The following is a 21,195-nucleotide window of genomic DNA, read 5'->3' as shown; positions in this document are numbered from 1 at the left end:
CAGAGCAACTGCTTTGCAGTCCACAAGAAAAAGTTACACTGGCTATTTCCTTTCCTGCATGCTCTTTCCACAGGACTTGGCAGAAATGTGGGTTCCTGAGGCAGCTTTGTCACAGCCAATACACACTGATGCATCACCACAAGCCTGGGCATGAAAGAGCAGCTCATTGTTCCTCTTTGGTAAGGATAGCACCAGGACTTGAGAAAGAAAGAAGCAACAGGTCTTATTCATCTTCCCAACACGGCAACCAAAACAGAACTGTGGAAGGAAGGTGGGTGGAAACAGCTTAGTGGAGAAGAGCCCGACACCCACCGCCCCTCCTCCAGCTGTGCAAAGAATTGAAGAGACATGGAAAAAGTCTCAGTCTATTAAGTTTATTGAAGGAAATTAAAGAGACACTTTGATCCCAGTGCACATAAATACTGAAACAAGGAGAAAATATCTGACAGCATGGCTGTGGAAAGGTGAAAGCAAGCAGGCTCAAGAAACAAAAGATGAAACTCAAAAACTGAGTCTACAAATAAAGCAGATTTTAAACTATAAGGGCAATAATCTATTAGAAAGTAACTTGGAAAGAGTTTTAAATACATTGTCAGCCTTTTCAACACAGGCAAAACTCAGCCTCATCTCCATGGACTCTGCTATGGCCTATATTATAGCAGGTCAAACTAAATAATCAAAGATACCTCCTCCTGCCATAAAATAGATGAGGCTAGCATTTCTTCAAGCCCTTCTCTCCAGTTCTGCCCAGGTGATTGCTGGGTTACCAAGGTCCCAGACTGGGCACAGGCCTGGCCCCCACACACCTGCTTCCCACTCCAGAGTATCCCTGCCCAGGGTCCCCAGCTGAGGCAGGTATTCAAAAGCACTCATTTTTTTCCCTTTCAGACTAGTTTGTTGTCTGATTTACTAACTATTTTAGTTTGCTGAATTTAATTTTTTTCCTGGGATGTACAAAGCATGATAAATTCTATTTGGCCAGGAATCCTGTCACAGAAAAGTAGATGCTAGCTCAGCTGGAAAATTTCTGCTCCTAACAAAACAGGTTTCCCTGCTCAGAGAATGACTTTTGGATTATCTTCCATACAATGGCCTCCCAAGCTTATGCCTCACTTAGTTTTCTAGTTATAGGAGAGATGTCTTAGTTGTAAAAAGCCTAATGTTTCCTTTAGACAGATAAGTCTCCCATTATTTTTGTGGCCCCAGACTGGGGCCCAACTCCTCATTTTTGGTGGTAAAGATGTTTGGCATGTTAGCTCTCACCTGAAATTCTGCAGAGTACTGAATTCACAGTGAGTTATTTGACCTGTCCTGCTGTCACAAAAGTGGGAATGCAGTGCTCTCTTAGACCAATCAAACAAGCAAAGAAAAGCAGCACAGCAAGCTTCCTCCCAGCACCTGCTCTCCCCAGAAGTTTATAGCAAGATTCTCCAACAGGGCAAGGCTTTGAAGGACATTTGGTTTAGAAGTAATGTTACTGTTTCCATTATTTCAAATAATGACCATGGTTCTACAGGGACAAGGTATTAACACCTAAATAAGTTTTTCTTTAGATGACAATAAGAGTGAGTTACTTGATTCCAAGGAAACATCCACCAGGGAGTTACCTTGTTTGAGATCATCAGGCTCCATTCTTTCACACACATGGAAAGAACATTTTCCTTGCAAAGTACCTATGCCTGAACCAATCTCCATTCAGGCTGTGGTTTCATGTGATTGCAAAAGCTAAGTGAGGTTATGCCTGGTCAGAATTTACCTGGGAAACCTCAAGGTATAAAGAAGGGCTGTAAGAAGTGGTAGTTTAATAGGTGATGCTGCTTCCTGAGTCAATACAGAGGTAATGTTCCAAGAGAGAAGTAAAACTAACAAGGCTGGATGTTGGTGGATGAAATGTAAATCAGATATCCTGACAACCTGAGGTGTCTGCTGTGAGGAAGATGGTAACCTGGATGTCCTATGAAAACAAGACATATCAGCCTAAGATTCTCTGATAGCCATCAGTGCAAACCACACTCCATTGTATGATGATCTGCTCCAGAGAGGCTGCGTTTCCACAGAGAAAAGATCAACCATTGCAGTTATCTGTAGAGGTGCTATTGAGGTGGAATGACTCTTTATAAGTAAATGTTTTATTGTGTTCAGAATTCTTAATTTCTTTGAAGAATGAAAATTCTTATTAGAAAATAACCAAAACTTTTCCCAAGACAATTTTTCTATGAAGCAAGGTCCTATTTATTTTCATGTCTGAAATAAATTCTCAAATACAAACAACTGAATAGAAAATTAAAATGCTTAACTATTTACAGGAGATGGATGTATGAGACATCTGGTGTGTCAGAGCTCTATGGGACACTGAGGTGGTCCTCCCTCTCTGACTGTCCCAGCTCCCACTCAGTCACTAGTTCTGATGACACCTCTGTGAAGAGATGGTCCCAATCCCAGATGACATCATCCTACCAAGAGGAAAAAAGACAAAAATGCTGAAATGTTACTGGTGTCATCCAAAGTTCTCTGAATAATGCTAGAACAGCAAAGAGAGAAACCAAAAGGTAACTGCCCTGACCAGGGAAGTCTCAGATTCAGCTGGCTAGAGTAGGAATACTAGCCAGAATGAAATGTGAATATCTGCTACAATTGTAAAATATGGACAAAATTATTCATCTTCTAAAAAGGATATATTTGTTGATACTTCTTCCAGGCAGAGTATAGAGGAGCCCTTCCACTCCCCTGTGCTTCTGCTGAAGCATGTGCAGTTGAAAGCTGCAGAAATCCTTTGCTGCAAGTCCTGAGCTCCTGCCCACCCAGTTGTACAGAGGTTGTTCTATCCTGCTTTAAAACGCCCCTGCAAAATCCCAAAATGCTTTCTGCCTTTGTCCCTCTGTACTTTTCTGTAGAACCTGTAGTACCAAAAGACAAAGCACTGTTTCTGCAGGGATCTTTGACACCACTAGGCCTTTCACATTTTCCTGACCAGCTCCTTCATACTGAAGGGGGCCAATCATAGTGATGCCATAACCTCACACCAAGAAAGCACCATCTATCTTGAAAATTACCTGCTGGGGAAATCAAACCTCCAACAGCTTGGATAAGCTCCTTCTCACATCTCTTCTCACCCCACTGACAAAGTTTCCTTTCCTAGTATAGTCTGAGATACACAAGAAGCTTTTACCTTTTTGGTATTTCTACAAAATAAAGACTTACCTCTCGTAGTTCATGCTCTGGAGCCAAAACTTTGGTGAGGAGCTTCAGGTCTACCTCCCCATCCTATGAACATACAGAGTCACAGTCTTACAGACACTGAGAAACTGAACACCATCATTTCACCAGATACATTTGTTAGACATTGCCACATTTGCATCATAAAGGGTCACTTTGTCCAGGACAACAACACGAACCTCATCTGAGCAACAGATACCATATCCACATTATTTACAACCAAAAAAAGTGGATAACTCATGCTGCAGAGAGGAACAGACTTACAGGGAGACTGTAAGTTCTCAGGATGATAAGGCTGTGTATTTTGTGCAGCTGAGTATCACTCAGCTGGAGTGGAGAATGACATGAAAGGGATTTACATTGGCCAGCCTATAGTAACATCCACTTACCAGAGTCTGGAAGGCAGCATATTTCATAAGATCTTTGTCAAGGTCATGGTAGGTCAGCACTCGGTTCACCTGCACACTGCAGCCAGAAAGAGTCAGAGAGCAAGCCTGTGTCAGTGTGGAAGCACATGTGAGGAGAGGGGTGGCACGAACAGCAGTCTGCTGACATCTTGAGCTTCCACATCCCCCATGCAGACTATTGGGATGGATGTGCCCAGACAGAAGCACAGCTCAGTCAGCAAATGAACAGTCACTGACAAATCTGTGTACCAGGTTGCATAAAAAAATAGGATATAGAACAACCATGGACTCCCTCAGATATACCAGCATGCTAAAAGAAGATCCATACTAGCTGCAAGGGCTAGAAAGAAAAGAAGACTATAGTGAGCATTCAAACAGCCCCAGTGCTTTAGCAAAGGAGCCTCTGAGAGATGCACAATACAAGCTACAGAATAGTAGGGATTTCTGGCTTTTCACGTTTGAGCTTCATCAGAGCTGTTAAATATGACTTTCTAAAATGTAGCCTTCCAAGAAAAACATGGTGTAGGGGGGTGTGTTGCATCATACCTGCCTTCATAGGTGATCCAACACTATAGAAAAGACCTATATTAATTTAATTTGCTTGTGTTTGTCCATGAAAACTTGACTTTTCTACTACAAGAAAACTATGAATACAGAAGGATCATATTGCTTTATTAAAAAAAAGAGAAAAATAAATGAAACCCAGTGAGAGACACAGTAATTTTAAATTTACTGCTATAAACTGTCAATTATTTTTGTTAACAGCTATATAATTACAATAATTACTCCACACTTATGAGAAAGGCATCTGTGGCCAGGACTAGGATATCCCACTCCTCCAAATAAGGATCATCAGAAATCCCAGTCTGTGACCTTGGCAATAGGCCCAGTAGAGGAAAAAAGACTTTCCTGGTATGTTTAAGACAAAACTCCAAAAACTTCCATGTCTTAAAACTTCCTGGTCTCCCTTGAGCTGACTCCAAGGCTCCTGTGATGGCACCTTCAAACATCAGGATTGTACTTTGCAAATTAACTACGTGCTTGAGTAAGAAGGATATTCTGTGGAGGGCAAAGCAGCCTATGACCATCAAAATTAAAGTGTGTGTGACAATGCATGTGCAATTATGAAGGCAACCCTAAATCAAGAAATTCCCTACTTTTGAGAGTTTGATTTTGCAACATCAAATACGTTATTCTAATGTAGGTTTTTTATATAGACAGAGAATATGCAGTAATTGCTTTCTCCGTGTAATAGGAAATAAGAATTTTGCATTGTTCATCTTGGAGCACTACTGTCACAAAACACCACACCAAATCCTGCTGAACAGCACTGCAGCTGACATCCAAAGAGCATGAGTAAGATGGGTTTAATTTCACTAGCCAGTTTGCCCTGCTGATGAGAGCCTCAAGAGCACCTGGCAGTGCTCTTACCTGGGGGGAGCTGCCACTTGCATGGCAAGATCTTCCTCCTGGACTTCCTCCAAGTCAGGGATCACAGGAATGTCTGCAACAAGAGAAAGCAGCAGCAGTAAGTGGGGAGTGTTGTGCTCTCCTCTCACTGAAGACAAAGGTTTCCTTGCTTCACTGGGAAGCACCCTGCTTCTTGTTAGAGGAAAACAAAAGAGCTCTTTAGCAGTAATTAAAAATACATTGTTTAATATTAAAACAAGGCAATAAAACTTTGATGTCTGAGGTCACAAGAAATCTTGCAAGAGGAACAGATTAATCCAGGCAGAGCTCTATAGCCATGGACTATGTATCTGAACACAACCTTGAAGCTGAAAGAAGCCATTTGTGCTAAACCTTGCTGCCTACGTTGCCATAATGACAAGGATTTGCTTGTTATGTGTTATCATTTATTCAGACACCAGTCACCAAGACTCTGTTAAAAATTAAATGTGGGACAGAAACTGAGAGAATCCACATAAAACTACATGTTAAAGGATCTGCTGTTGGAGTCTCAGGCTGTGCAGAAGCCCGTGACCTGCCTCAGGAAGGAAGTGTTGGTGGTCTAGCAGATATAAACACCAGGGAACACGTCTAGGTGTATTGTCATAAACCTTTTCATGATTTCCAGTGTCATCCTGGAATGGCTGAAGGTCACTGGGTATTCCCAGCACAAGGACGATGGCTACTCCAACTAAAACAGATGCTGGAAACAAAACAATTGAGGATAGGAGAAAGAAGTGAGTGTGTTTTGCATCCTGCTAAAGAAGCAGGGCCCCGAAAGCATTGCAGTCTGTCATTTGACAAAGCACTGCAAAAAGTTAGTGCAAAAAAAGGAGAAAGAGAAGGCAAAGTAACCAGAAGCACAAAGCAAGAACACACTACACCAATACAGAGCTCCTTTAAAGATTCAAGGCCACAGAAGCTCTCCTGAGCCCTCAAACCATGGAGAAGCTGGTTTGGCCCAAGGAAAAGCCCTTCAGCACTGGAATGAGCAGCCTGCTCCCAGCTCTGCCTGCAGCACAGCAAGGCTAATACTGAGCAGCTGAGCCTGGCTTTACCCCGTTTTGCAGCCCAGGCTGAGATGAATATTCAGGAGCTGGAGAGACATTGCCACCCGTGGTGCCGAGGGCTGTGGGCAGGGTGTTCCCGAGCAGCCCCTGGTCCGGCCTGTCAGAGCTGCGCCGGTTCTCAGCTGCCCTCCCTGCTGCACCTCACTGAGTGCCCCTCTCACTGGCCAGCGGGCAGCCCTGGCCCAGCTGCAGCAGGGCACGGCTCAGCTGGGCCTGGCGTGGGGGCCAGCCAGAGCTGGCCACACAGTGGGATTTCTCACTAATTGGTTGCTTGGAGAAAGGCTGAGCGGGACAGGGGCTGTCATGAGCGCAGCCACGGCAAGAGGAGTGACAGCTTGGCCGGCTTCAGCAGAGCTGTGCCTTCCAGCTCCCCAGCCACCCAAGGAGCAGGTGCCTGCAAAGTGGTTCTCCAATCGCAGCAAAATTCCCAAAGACATTTAAAGGGAAACTGCAGCAGCAGCCCCTAGGCTGTCCGTAAAACAGAGGAGGCAAGATGAGGAATGTCTTGAGTGTGCATCACTGGGAATTTTGGGCAGATCTTCCCACTTCTGCTTGTGAGGACAATATCTGGTAGAAGCTGCTGTCCCACTGGCTCTGCCCTGCAGAGGCTCCCAGCTCTTGGTGAAACTTGGAGCAAAATGCACTTATGGGACATAAGCACCTCCAGGGACAGACAGACCGACATGTGGAGGCAGCTGGTAGAGTCTGCTCAGGGATAATGTGGGAGAAGATCCCTGTATACAAGCAACAAGGACCAAGGAGGGAACAGACTGGTGAGACTGGTCCAAGGCAGGGAATGAAGCTCTGTGCAGAGATGCCCTGTTAAGTCCAGGAAAATGAGCATGGGAATGAGAAACCATTTAACCCCTCCTAATTTATCCTTTATGACAAGACTATGAATGTTTCTCAGTAAACACAAGTAAATTAAAAATTACCTGGGAACAGAGCTGTCTTCACCCACAGAGAACGAGAAGATCAGATTATTATCCACTTTTGACAGCAGAAATGTAAAAAGGTGTTTCAAGGAAACTGAATTTCTTCACTCAGTGTTCATTTTCACAGCTATTTCAGGAGTCCACTCTGCCCAGTTCTCTTTTGTTTTGTTGATCTCTTTTTACACTAGAAAAAGTGGTAAACTTAGGGCCCTGATCAGAGATGTCCCTCCCATTTTCCATGTTCACAAAGACTCCTGGGTTCTCTAGAGCTGATTTTATATCACTGTCATTAAATTCCATAGAGACATTTCTAAAATCCTTGCAGAGCATGACCTCCACTCTGTATTAGCAAAATTCAGGCGATCACTTAGAAATTCTTTCCAAAAGAAATTCAAGGCTCCAATATTTTATGGACACTTTGAAAATATTTCAGACAGAAGAGCTGGAAAAACTCTGGGGGCCCCTGCCAGCCCCTCCAACAAAGGCCAGTGCCCGCTTGTTCTTACTGCAAAGTGCAGATGCCTTGCCCATTTCTAGGCAGAAGCAATGCCCTTTATGACTGTGAGACTGATGGGAAACAGTACAGAAATGTCTCAAATTTTAAGAAAATATCAGGTCCCTGGGATAACTGCTATCAGGGGCAAATAATTCCTGAAATAGTTGGGTCTTTATTTCACTCGTTACTCATAGTAGCCTCTTCCCTCTGCCAATTCCCACAGTGCCACTTCTGCACAATCCCTCTCCATTCTCTCTGTACAGTTTGCAAAGTGTCTCAGTTCTCACTTATCACCAAGTATCGAACCTTACCCCCACTCATTCTCCAGCCACTTATTTTTGTTGCTGTCGTTGAGACTCCTATTTTTTTTCATATAAGCTCTGGTAATACAGCTAAGTTGTGGCACAGTGTCAGCTGCAGGGGGAATAGCAGAGCACAGGCTATTGTGCTGCAGGAGAGTAGGCATATGCTCTAGTTTTAATATTCCCACTAGCTGCAGGGAAGCTTTACATATAACATTAGTACATGCAGAAACATAGAACATAAGTACATGTTCACAGGACCATGTCCTCCCAATCTCACACTGCATCTCTTTCCAACAACAAAGTTGCATGACAAACCCTCACTCTGTGTGCTTTGCTCTGTGACCCACATTTTTCCTCTTCTGCTTAGTGTGGGAGTTTCAGGCAATTTTGAATAAATCTGTATTTTTGGTGTAGAACCTTGACACATACTTTACTGGCCAGGTTCTCATGTCCTTGTAGGCAAACCTCAGAAATTACTGCAAAAAAGGACACACCTTCACAGATACCAGGTCACTAGTGAGCAATGAAGTGAACAAATGCCTTGTGCCTAGATGAGTGAGCACCAAACACTAGATGACAAATGCAAACTCCCCTCCACCTCCCAGATGGTTATGAACAAGTGAACAAAGAATGAGATCAAAATGAGTGTACTCATATGGAAGTTTTGGTGGGGCAGGAGATACCAGTACCAAATGTTGGCAATCTGGGGAGTTAAGTCACTGCACAAAACTGATTGTCCCAGAACATCTAAGTCCCAGCATAAAATTAAGCATATTATTTAATTTCAACAGCTGAACTTTAGCTAGGTCTTACACACAAACAGCTTTGTGACTAAGTTATGGGAAGACACCAATGACATAAGATAGAAGGTGTGAATGGGAGGAGGAGAAGATGGAAGGGAAAGAGTGAAGGCAACCCATGCTACATGCAGACAGTCAAACAATAAGCAAGGAACAGCAGCTTTTCAAGTCATACAGAAAGAAAGGCTTTAGGTGTTGATATAAAAGTACATGTTCTAACCATCACTTTTTTTACCTCGTAGCAAGTAACTTACTGACAGGCAAAGAAGACAACCACAGAAAGCAATAAGCAGGAGATGGGAGAACCTCTACCAATTCAATACCCAGCTGCTCCTGAAAGTTGGAAAATTGCACTTTCCCTCCCAAGCAGGGCTGATTTTTGGTTTAGTAGCAACACCTTCAGGCCGGGTGTATTAAAATCCTGTAAACTCCCAGTAATATCTGGTCCTTGCCCCAAAGAACTAAGTTGTCTGCTGGAAACAAGATGGCACATAAACAGGGACAGACAGAACCTCTTCCAGGTCAAGAAATAAATCACTATCAAAGCTGCCTCTAGAAACCATGTCCCAGTTCAGGCCTGCAGTTAGTCAGAGTGTAGTTGCTGCTTATTCCCTAAGCTGCTTTAAGAGTACCATAAGCACCCATCCTGGCCCCATAAACAAAGAAGACTCCATCTCACACAGTCTGATCCACTTTCCCCAACTGGGTCAGTGTTTCAAAGGCCAGTTCAGAATGGACACTCTTGTGGTGAGTACTGTGCTGCCCTCCCTGTGCTCACACCACCATATCCAGAGAACACAAAGAAGGTAGTGGCTTCTGGAACTGACAGTCTCCACCACCAAGCAGGTATAAAAATGAAACTAACTTTATTTTATGTTGCTTGCTCATAAAATGTAAAACTGAAATAATTACAATATCTCTGCTGCTGCAAAACTTTGTTTTACTGAATGCTGTTACCTTCTGCATCACGTTTGGGGAATTTTAAACAGGCAAATGGAAGGTCTGATTGAAGATGAAGTTAAGTGAAAGAAATTGGTCTCATTTAGCACATGACAGGATTCATCTGTGTTCCCAAGTCCACTGAGGTAGCATCATGGGCGTTTCATATTCATGAGCTGCTGCGACACTGTGTCCCCTCATTTACAAAGCACCGTGTTCAGCAAATTCTGTCCCTGTGGACACTCTGTGCATTTCATGGTCTTGTCAGAGAGACATCAAACACTTCAGTAACCAAATACCAGAAAATGGCTTTAATTAGCGCATCTCAATGCAATAAATAATTTTTCTCTCTAAGTGGAAAAATGGAAAATTAAAAAAAAAAAAAAAAAAAAGGAAGTTAAAAAAGGAGAAAGCAACAGGCAAAAAAATCGTCAGAAAACCATAAAGAACAAGGGACATAGACAGCTTCTGCTGAACACACAAACAAGCTTGAAGCCTCTTAGAAGCTTTCTCAGGAGAGCAGCAGGCAAATGGAGAGAATAAAGAATGCTTCTTTGGCTGCTTGGACATTAATTTCATAGGGATGTTATTCCCCTGACTGAAACTGCCCTACTAGTAGACCAACATGGAGCAGCGTACCTGCCTGATCAACCAGAAGGGAGATGAAAACAGTAGAGTGAAAAGCAGACAGTACCACAGCTACCAGGGCACCGTCTCAAAAGCTGAGATAAGCAGAAGATAACCTGAGTGCCCCATGTCTCAAAGCCCCCTTCTGATAAGAGGATAACAGCACAACCTGGTCAAGCTGATGGGAAAAGTCACCCTGTGAGCGAGTGCCAGAGGAGTCACGGGATCTAGCAAAGGTCACACCGCAGATTCAGTTCAGACCTTTGCATTAACAGCCTCGTGTTAAAAGGTTATACATTTGTCTTGCATAATATTGTATCTCAGCTAGATAGATGACTGGCTAGGCGGTCAGCTGGTCTGGGAGACATTCTACCTGCTTCAATAGTGTAGTGCTTTCACAGACTGCTTGGTGTGGCACGGCCTCTGCATCTGACAGGTTGGCATTTCTGCTGCTTCCCAAGGCTGCTGCTGCCACAAAGGCTCTGCCCAGTTTCAGTCCTCTGAAGTGTGAGGAGAGGCACAGAGCAGCCCTGTCATATGAGTCGGTGGGCTCAGTGCAGGGCTTCACAAGCTGTAGTGCATGGCTTGTACTTATGCAAGACGTAGGAGAAGAGCCTGACACCTTTAAAGGTGAGAAATCTCTTAATTCATAGGTTTGTTCAGCAGCAGAAGACAGGAGAGACTGGAGGCCAGCCCCAGGACCTGGAGTCCACCATGCTCCTGAAGTTATCAGCATTTAGAGTGGTAACACAGCTCCTAGTCTTACCAACACCCCCATGACAGAGTGCTACACCAGCCCTCCTTTCCAGTAACATGTGTTTTCCTCTTCTCAAAGGCTGCTCCCTGTTTCTTTGCAATATTCCCCTGCTAAAACATACTCAGAAGATAGTGTGTGAGGTGTCCTGAGAGGGTCTAGTGAACTCAGAAACACAAAACTCTCTTCAACAACGCTGGAGATGAGGGACTTTGCATTAGAGCATTACTGGGGCAGGGAAAGCAGTATCTCAGGATGCTCCTTGGAAGTATGTTCAGGAGCAGGCATGCCTGATTCTATTTCATCCTCTTCATGTTACATGGGAAAAACAAGACAAACTACATTTCTTTTATGCTAAATCCTTAGGTTTTTTTATTTTTTCTTATATATATTTATTAAAAAATGCCTCTTTGATCGGCAGCACCCATGACACCTCCACATCCAGCGACTCCTCAGAAGCCTCCCTCCCTCCACACAAGGCCACCGCTGCTGACAGCCAGCCGGGTTTGATCAGAGCCACTCAGAATCGGATTTTCATAAGACAGATGAGGAATCTTACTGCTGCTCTCTCTCATATCAGATGAGAAACTGAGGAGGAGGGGGGACGGGTCCTGAGGGAACAACACTACAATCAAGGGCTACGTGGTTCTCTCTCTGTCCCTCCACTGCTGCAATTTTCAAAGGAGTTTGCCTCAGGCACTTTTAAATGATGGTGTCTCAATTCTGTAATCATCTTTCAAGAGCTTTTTCTTAAAGGGTATTTTAGGTAAACTCAGTCCGTCAACTACATTTATGGACTCAGCAATCACAGACCCAATATGACTGTGTATCAACCATATCGCAGAATTTAGCAACAGAAGATGCTTCCCCAGACTGCCATTTTCAGGCCTCAACAAGCTGTATGTTCTCCCTTGTAATTAAGGAGCCCACTGCCCCTTGGCCAGGGCTCTGCTGCTTCAAATAGAACTTCAGACAGTCTCTTGGGACATACTCTCTGCTCACCCTTGCCCACTGTGGTTCTCAAGAGAGAGCTTTCCTCCAGCACCAGAGGCTCTAGATCACAACGCCAGCAGTTATATTGGAGGAGTTCAAACTGGCCTGGACCAACAGTTCAGTGGAAACCATCAGGCTTGGCAGAGTCTGCCCTTCGGTGACCTTGCACAGAGACTCAGAGTAGTGCATTGGGTGGGGGAGCAGCAAAGAGGAGAGCTGTGGTATGCTGACAGAGCCACACATGAAGTCACAACGCAGAGTCCTTGAGACCCAACAAACCATTTACACTCTCTGCCCCAAACACTTCTACTCAGCCCATTCATACCACCTCGAAAACAATATGTCTTTCACTCTGTGTCCATTTCACCGATTCTCAGAACTTTTTCAGCCATTTAGCTCTCCCCAAATCACTCCAACACTGCCTTCTGAGCCTATGAAGTACCCACTGGCCACAGCCCTGACTGTTGCTGCAAATTCTGCCCTCTCTTACCCTAATGCTCAGACACAGCAGCTGCCCTTGCAGCTCATGGCCTCTGGAATCCACCAGCACATGGTGTGCTCTGTAGAAACAGCAGCACGCCAGGGAAGCAACTGGCAAAATTGATCAGGAATGGTAGAGCCAACAATAACCCTCACTGTGTCCATTCTCAGCTCTGTCTGGAGCAATATCGCCACTGGTGTATATCTGCAAGCAGCTCGGGAAGTATTGGATAAAAAAAATATGGCTGTGAATTACAGATCTCCCACATGACAGATATCACTACCCAGAAGGACTGGGGACCATGGCATCTGCTCACTTCCCCTCTGTTGTTCAAAGTCCAGACTCTCATCCTGTTCAAATGCAAAGGAGCTGCTGGCACATGCCAGAAGGGTAAGAAGTCCTTCTAGAGATTTGACATTGCATAGAGAGGTCTAATCATCAGCTCTGCCTCCTTGTGGAGGCTCCCCAGCAGGCAGAAAGGGATTTTGCCTTGAGGGCACATATCTAGTGACTGTCTCCTGGCAGCTTTCCTCACCTGCAGGTCAGGTTCCAGTTGTCTATATAGCACAGTAAGGCTTTCATTTCAATCACCTGTCTCATGCACACACACTATCTGCTTTAAAATAACAAGCTGCTGTTCCTGTAGACAGAAAATCACACATCACATCCCAGTTTTCCAAGAGAAGCTGTTCTCTAGGAGCTATACATCCCAAGAGTAACAGAAGAAAAGTACTTCTGATGATGGGGCAATAGTCTATGTGGGAATAGCTGGGAGAGGGATTACAACCTTAGCTAATAAGTTCCCATAAAGTGCTGTGGAGAAAAATCCAAGGGCAACATAGTAAGGAGAAAGACATCGGGGGAATACAACGCAGCAGCACAGAACTGGTGGAAAAGAAAGGAAGAACAAAGAAACTTCTAGCCAAATGACAAATCAGATTGCTGAGGTGGGGGATGAATGTTAGCATTTCTCACCCTGACAGGAAACAGCCCTATCTAGCTGTGTGCCAGGAAGAGACACACGAGCAGAGTAAAGCCCCCTATGCCCTGATGGACAAAGGAGCAAAGGGAGGATAAAGACCTTCAGCTTGGTTTTCCCATCTTCTCTCCCACCTCACAACAAAGGATATTCTGCACGTGGCAGAAGCTCCTGGCTCCTACAGAAAAGGAAGCAGTGTGCTGCAGATAGCACCTTTTAAATTCCACAGAGTCTCACGTCTCCCATATCATGCAGTTTCCCTGCCATACAGAGCTCAGTCACTGCTGCTCATTTTCCCTGTTGACATGGACAGAAAATTGAGCAATTACCCTCAAACTCCTCTCTCTCAGATTGCACAGATTGCTACATACAAAGCATTAAGCCCCCAATTGCCCCTGGCCAAAAGTGACTTAACTAGACCTGTCCTTTAGGAATTAAACACTTTTGTGGTGCTTGTGAAGCATTTATTATTCCTCAAGTGTGATGCATTAAATCCTGCTAAAGCAGGTTTCTCACCATGCAGAGGACCTGGTCCCCCATGACAAGGTCCACTGGGCACATATCCACTAACAGAGGCATCACCCATCTGCTGTGCCTGAGTTCTCACAAGTACCAGCATGTTCAGGAGGGTGAGCACTAAGATCACAGTGGGTGCTGTGGAAAATCAACCTAGCTATCAATTAGATAATCCAGAGCTACTTTTGGAAAGACACTGCACTTTTTCAAAACTGTGTTCCATCTTCTGGATTTTCCTGTGCAACTGTAACAAATGGCTTAAACTGCAGATCATTCCATGCATGTCCCTGTCTGGTCCAGCCACTTACCACCTCCCCTACTACTTCAGTCATTCCACACAGCCTGCAAAGTGTCCATCCTTCTTCCCCAGACTCCCACAGAGATAAGGAATTCAATGCTATTTCATACACTAGCCAGGAGCAGTAAAATAATTTTACTTTTATTTCTGAAACTACAAGGCCTATCAAGCCCAAAAGTCTCCACTTGGCTTTGCAAACTTCCCTCCACTCTCCACCTGCCAAACTGAGTTCTCTACAGCCCCTATACTTTTTTAACACACTCTCAAATGAACTCCAAACTCTGGTTATTAGTGATGTACAAACGTTCACAAGTGAGCACATTTCAAATTCACAAGAACACCTTTTTAAGGGCATATAGTTTTGTCCTTCATTCTTCTAATGAAAAGGTTGGATGAGGGACAAACAATGTTAATGGAATGGTACAGCTCAGCTTTCTAATAGGTTAAAGGAAGGCGATCCAAATATATTGGTTGACAGCAGCAATCATTACGCAACCGCGCCTGTTCATATTAAGGTGTACAAGCTAAGACATTATGCAGCACAAAATAACCGTGACCCATCCTTGGGGATCCATACACCAATGCCTTGATTTTTGTATGTTTAGAATGTGAGCTTTACTGTTACAGTTAAGGACACAAACCCAAGTGCAGTTCTATGCAAAGGGAGGCTGATACAGCTCAATTTACTGCACAGCCACAGCCACTGCATTCTGCTCCCTGCCTATTGCACTAGGCAATTATTTGTATCTCTCGGCGTATTCAAAAGAGTAATTTTATTAATGCTCTGGAGTTTGTTTATGTAACACTTTTCTTCACTCCAGTTGCTGAGCCCACATAGAAAATTCCTCTCCCAGAACAGTTTGCCCAATCTCCCTGTTGAAATAAGACCACATCCATGCAATGCATCATCCATTTAGAGATTTTCTAAATGCAAATTAAATCCACAACCCAGCGTATTTGTACCAGAAACTCCCTGGGAAGGAACTATACTATATCCTTCTTCTAATGCATAGATTTAATCCAAAGATAAATGCCAGTTTGCAAACAATCCAAATTCAACTGCTATCCACAGATCAGGCACAGATAAATAAGTGAAGTCTGTTAGGATTCAACATGTCTTCATACCCCACTCTGCATCAATTCTGTTCTATATTTATTACCCAAGGTCTTGGAGTACTGAAAGTCACATATTACAAACAAACATGTGGCAAGCATTTTTATGCCCAGCTAGCAAAGATAGTCATACTCCAAGTACATGACCAGGGTTCAACAAAAAGGACAGCACGTATGCACACAGCCAGAGCTGTTCAGAACAGACTACCAGCCTCAGTGACATACGCTGAAATTTAGGAAGCCTGAGGAACTTCCCAGGGGGAAAATTTCATCAGTTCTGAAGATGCCAATGCTATAAAGGTGCCACTTCTGGCAGTCATATGTTGCAATGCTTAATCTGTCTGGAAGACCCAAATAAGTCTTCATTTAATCTTATTAACCATACTGATGTCTGATCCTTTGTGACTCCAGATAATTCTTCTGATATTTGGTGATATTTTACAGATGCATGTTTTTATACACTGTATAAAAACCTTAGCCCTTGAAATCTGAGGTACCTCCTAGAGGCTCTAATGAATTTCTATGCTTCCCACAGTTGTCTAGAGCTTGAAATTCATACTGTAGATTTTTCCTGAGATTTCTCTTGACTCGCCCAGTCCTAGAAGAGCAGGTAATATACACTATAAAGAAAACCAGTGCTGAATCAGGAGTCCAGCAGATTTCATAGCAGCCTGTATAGAGATGACATGGGATTACCCACCAGTGTTTATGTTTAGCTTGTGATCTATGATCTTGGGTTAGGGCAAGCAGATTTTTTAAATTAAAAATTCCATCACAACAGAAACCCCAGGCAACATGTATATTGCTATAAACGACAGCAGATGCTTTAAGCAGAGACTACTGCAACCTAAACCGGGGAGAGCAGGGACTTCTCTCCCCACTATTAACCTTTTATTGTGCTTTTAGTTCTCATTTTGCCCAGTCCACTATTCTCCATGGAGGTAATTACAGAGAAAAGTGTGTCCTTGCCACTTTCCTACTTTCCAATGGTTCTCTATAAATCTGTGTTGAAGAGCCAGAGTTAGACTATAAGTTCATTTCCTCACCCTCCCTCTCCATCTCCTTTACCCTTTCTCCCTCATTCATCTGGGGAGACCTAAGCAGCTCCTACATTTGTTTACCTTCAGAGTGGTTAATTCCCTTGCAATTTCTTACAAGATGCCTATGCTTACTTTACTGGACAGCACGTAGACGTGCATGAAGGCACTTCTTGCAGTCAAGTAGGTGATACCTTACCTCCTCCATCATCTGATGCCTCCACACTCTGCTGTCTGAGACGATGGCTGCAGCAAAACAGAAGAAAGAATTTTAATTGCAAGCCCAGAAAAGCACCTTGTTGTGTCCCCTTCCCACAAACTTCACCACCTGTCAAGGAGAGAGTTTCCAGGTATGCTTAGCCCTCATAGAAGACTGATCTTCCGTACCCCTCATGCCTGGGCTCAGCAGAAATCTCAGTTTAAGCAAGATGCACCTAAAACAAACCCCTAGGCTGCAGACAGTAGGGTCTGGGAGGAAAGCAGTGGCTTTCTAATTTTCTTTCTTTCTGTTTTATGGGAGTGACAGAGCTATAATTACTCCATATTCAGGGAACTACAGAATGCCCAGCCCTGCCCCATCCCAGGACACATGATATGAATTCCTGACATATCTGCAGGAATGCATCCTTCCCAACTTTCAGATCTTGGTGTACTGGTCAGATGATCAGATCAGATGTAAAAATTGTGGAAGAAGTCTCAGCAACAATGGAAACTTACTCTTCTACTTCTTCTGCATGCTTTCTTCCTGATCTGCAAGACAAGGAAGGCGTATTTTTAGAAAAGGCTAGAGAAAATTTAAAACTTTACCTTTCCCCATATGATTGCTATTGTGCAAAACAGTTCCTGCATCAGGTCTGATATAGTGCATCACACCTTAAAGAGTTCTGAGTGACTATTAAGCAAGCTATCAAAAAGTTCCTGAGTGCAACAGACTGAAACAAAACCACTTGGGTCCCAAAAGACAGCCATGCCCAGATATGGCAAGCACCATACTCTCTGGTTCTTTAGTTTCTCAGATACTTTTTTTATCCCCTTTGCCATCAGCTGCAGGTAAAGCTGGCCATACCTGAGTAGAGAGGTTGGTGCACTAAGGAGAGAAGAAGGTGCTATACTTTGTCTACCTATTCCTGAGAAATCAACAGTTTTTTCCTCCCCATGGTTGTGCATAAAGATTTTCTGGTTGTCTTTTGGGTTAGGGGTCCCAACTGAACTGGCCAAACTCAGGTCAGACATTCAGTATCTGACTGAGTTAACAGAAGTCCATAATAATAACATGGCAGGGAGGTGCTGGCAAATGGCAGCTCTCTTGCTCTCCACCCCAGCAAGCCCAGAAGCAATTCAGACCCGATTAGAGACGCTTGTTCAATATTCAAAATGTAAAACATGGAGATTGCTGAACCAGCACTTTGAAAAGTTAATTAAATGCCAGGTTTCTTTTTAGCAGATACTCCATCACTCGCTGATTGCTTTGGCCATTTTGCAGAGTGAAGTTTCATGTCTATGTGTTGGGAATAAATATTCACCCACCCTTAAGCTGAAGTCAGGGTGCCATGATGAAGAATACATGGGGCTCTCCCCTATCATGTGCACTGTCCCAGGACAGACCAAAACATAAAAAAAGTTGCTTCACTGCCTTGCACTGCTTTTTTCGAAGCACTTCATGACAGGGCACAGACCTCTCCTCATCTGTTCTCTGTTCTAGCAAGTCACAGTCTTCTGTGAATAATCTATTCTTCCAAGAGCAAGGAATAGGGCAGAGGATGCCTAGCTTTATGGAGAAGAGGTATAAGGAGAAGAAAGTAATTTGTCTCTACTGCTCTCTCTGGAGTTTGTAGTCTGTGAAAAGCCAAAGTTTACACTGAATCAGTGATCTGACCCCAGTAAAATCAACTGCTATAATCAGAACTGCAGCTGTGTGGTGACATCAGCAGCTGCACTTTCAGCTATATCTGCGTCCTCTGTTCAGAAGCAAAACTGCAATGTAACTGGGAGAAGAGCTCTTCCAGTGAGGATGAACTGTCCAGCTCCATCCTTCTCCCCAGTGGTAGTACAAAGCACTTTTTGTGAACCTCCTGATAGTATGGAGAAAGAAATGGATGGCTTCAGAGAGACCTCCATGAGTGCTCAGTGGCATATAGACTCTGAGAAGATAGAGGTAGAAACATGATGCAAGATTTTTCCTATTTTATTCCTCCTTTATGCCTTCACAGAACTGGTTCCCACATGGCCTTATCCTCTCCAAGCTGAAACATCCCACATGATGGCATTGCACAGCCATGCACAGTGAAATGATTTCCTGGGGGTTCAATTTAACATTTTCTTGGCATGATCCCATTACTCTTGATGGTTGTCCAACCCCAAGTAACAATCTCTTCCTCAGTACTCACACTCCTTACATCTTTGCTCCTGTCTCCAGGCAGGAATGAAGCACTCCACACATTCATACTTCCCAGGAGAAAAGGTCACTACTACTATCCCTGTAAGCAATTTCTGTTTCTTTTTCCTAAGCTCTCTGTCGTGAGTGATATCCAGGTGGCCCACAGGGAAAGCAGTCACGTTTGTCTTAGAGGCAGAGACTGCTTTGCTTATGTTCTGAGGCTTAAGCTTTCTCAACTTTTCCATGTTGCTAGGAAAAGACTTATTCAGGACAATTCAGATACCTCATTATGAAAAAGCAGCCCCATACATTGGAAAAAACAGTAATTTGGAGAACAAACTCATCAGCAGGGAGGGAGAGTATGGCATTGGCCCCTTTAATCTCAGAGTCCAGCTGTTAGAATTTTCTCATCAAACAAGACCATTCTCCTTCCCCTTTCCAGAGCAAGTTACAGCCCCATAGTCAGTGCTTCTAGGAGAACACCTTCAGCCCCTGTGCTTCCACTCACCTGTACCACATATGTTTGTTAATATATGATTTGGTACAGCATCATTTAATGAAACTAGCATTTAACGTCAGCTCATGAACTCACACGCAGAAAACTATCCCAAAAACACAGTATGAAGCTTCTATAGCACTGGAAGGAATTGTATGTTTTACACTCTCTGTGGCTTAATGATCAAGCAAAGAAAATATCAAGCAACCTACTATTTCCTCTATTTTTCTTATAAGGCTTTCTTTCATCTTGTTTGGCGCCAAATTACTTTTTGAGTTCTTGTTTCAGACTGGGGAAGAATCTTTTGCTTTTTTGGTGAAATTGCAGTACCTAAATCTACACAACAGTGACTCTGAGAAGAAAGACAAGCTTCATTTTGTGTTCTAAGGTTAAAAACCTTCAAGGCAGCAAGAGAAATCATTAATAGACCTTCAAGAGGTGCCCCACCTTCAATTCTGTCCATTCCATAAACTTAGCTGAGGGCTAAGCTATACCTGGAGATTGTATTCCTGCAGAATCAATCAACTGCTTGTCTCTTTGCTCTCCAAGTACTGTGGGAAGCCTCACAGGGTTTCTTCATGATGCTATCACATTGCTTTAAGGATTGTGGAGTACTCCTAAGAATAGTTTCATCTTACCCATTCCAACACCAATTGCCACACATTGAGACCAGCATTTCCTCCTTCAGGAATATCTGGTCTGGGTAAACAGCACCCTCTTCATTCATCTTGTGAGCATTCTAGTGGTGAGTGAAAGCAGACATGGAATGAACCCGACTAAACTCAAGCCAGCATGCACAGCTTTCCTACTCTTTTCTCATGTTCTCAGCAACACAAAGTGTACTGCCCTGCTTTATCTGCTGCAGCAGCAGCCACAGGCCAGGGAGGGCAGCAATAAGGACCTACAAAATAAGCAACTGAATATGAACTACAGATAAAGTCATTCAAGTAAGCATAAACAAAACAATCCAATCCCAGGAGCAGTGCTCAGAAATACATCCAGTCTGCTGTATTATACACCAGCCACTCCCCATTTTTGTGAGACACAGATACATCTGGTTTTTTTCACTTATGCTCCCAAGTCCATTGCATCTGGAGGGGCAAAGAACATGGACTCACTCCATCACCTGGAGAGCTCCCTTTCAACTCCCTTTCCCTGAAAGGCCATCAGCACTCCCAAACATAACCACAACCCCAGAATATTCCCTATGGCTTTGGACAGCTGCTTACACCCTCTCTATTTTGAGGTATAAAATAGCTGTGAACCTGGGTGAAAGACCCTGACAGTCCTTGTGTAACCAACCCCGTGGTATGTCACTCCTAGTACAGAATACCTATTTCTCTCCGAGCTCTGCCCTGGGGCAGAGGATATAGATCTGATCTCTCTCTTGAGTGTTGTCTTTGCTCAGTTCTGTTCAGGAGGAATCCTTAGCTCACATTATGGAGAACGGGTTAAACCTCAAACCCGAGACTTTACTCCCACACAGCCCCCTGATGTACAGCTCAGCCGCCTGTAACTTCTGTGCTGAAGGGTGAAAGGCAGTTCCAACGCAGACATCATCTCTGTTAAACTGTTTCTTTCTCATTTAATGGACTACCACGGAGATCTAAATGGAGATAAAGTGGCAGGGCTCAGAGAACAGCCAGGATGCTATCTTTATGCAGCATGACAATGTGCAGTGGTTAATTAGACACCGTTAACCTATTTTAACAGAGGACATAACTGGGATGAATGGGGGAAAACGTCCTTGAAATCTTTTAATGTCCACAGCTCATGAGAGCTCCGGCCACGCTTTGGTCCTGCACCGGCACAGCCAGGCTGCAGGGGCTCGCTGTGCAGGCCGGAGACTCCCTCGGGCGGTCCGGGCAGATGTGAGGGCGGGCACAGGCAAGGAAACGGCAGGGAGT

General features: G+C 44.0%; 1 protein-coding gene across 3 annotated transcripts in view; it reads right to left on the bottom strand.

The window, feature by feature from the left end:
* Positions 1-360: 360 nt before the first annotated feature.
* Positions 361-21,195, bottom strand: part of IFT43 (intraflagellar transport 43) — a 44,657-nt gene continuing 23,822 nt past the window's right edge. Inside the window, exons 4-9 of one of the 3 annotated variants that reach the window (XM_079308584.1) lie at positions 17,133-17,165; positions 16,615-16,661; positions 5,055-5,127; positions 3,606-3,681; positions 3,202-3,264; positions 361-2,453 (exon numbers count right to left, since the gene is read on the bottom strand). In XM_079308584.1, the coding sequence (XP_079164710.1) occupies positions 2,343-2,453; positions 3,202-3,264; positions 3,606-3,681; positions 5,055-5,127; positions 16,615-16,661; positions 17,133-17,165 (403 nt within the window). In that variant the 3' untranslated portion in view covers positions 361-2,342. The other 2 variants (XM_079308585.1, XM_079308586.1) reach the window with 2 other exon arrangements.

The sequence above is a fragment of the Erithacus rubecula genome (genome assembly GCF_903797595.1).
Source record: "Erithacus rubecula genome assembly, chromosome: 6".
In the NCBI taxonomy this organism is placed as follows: Eukaryota; Metazoa; Chordata; class Aves; order Passeriformes; family Muscicapidae; genus Erithacus; species Erithacus rubecula.
Note: the sequence above shows the minus strand (reverse complement) of the source record. Positions and strands in the feature narration are given on the sequence as shown.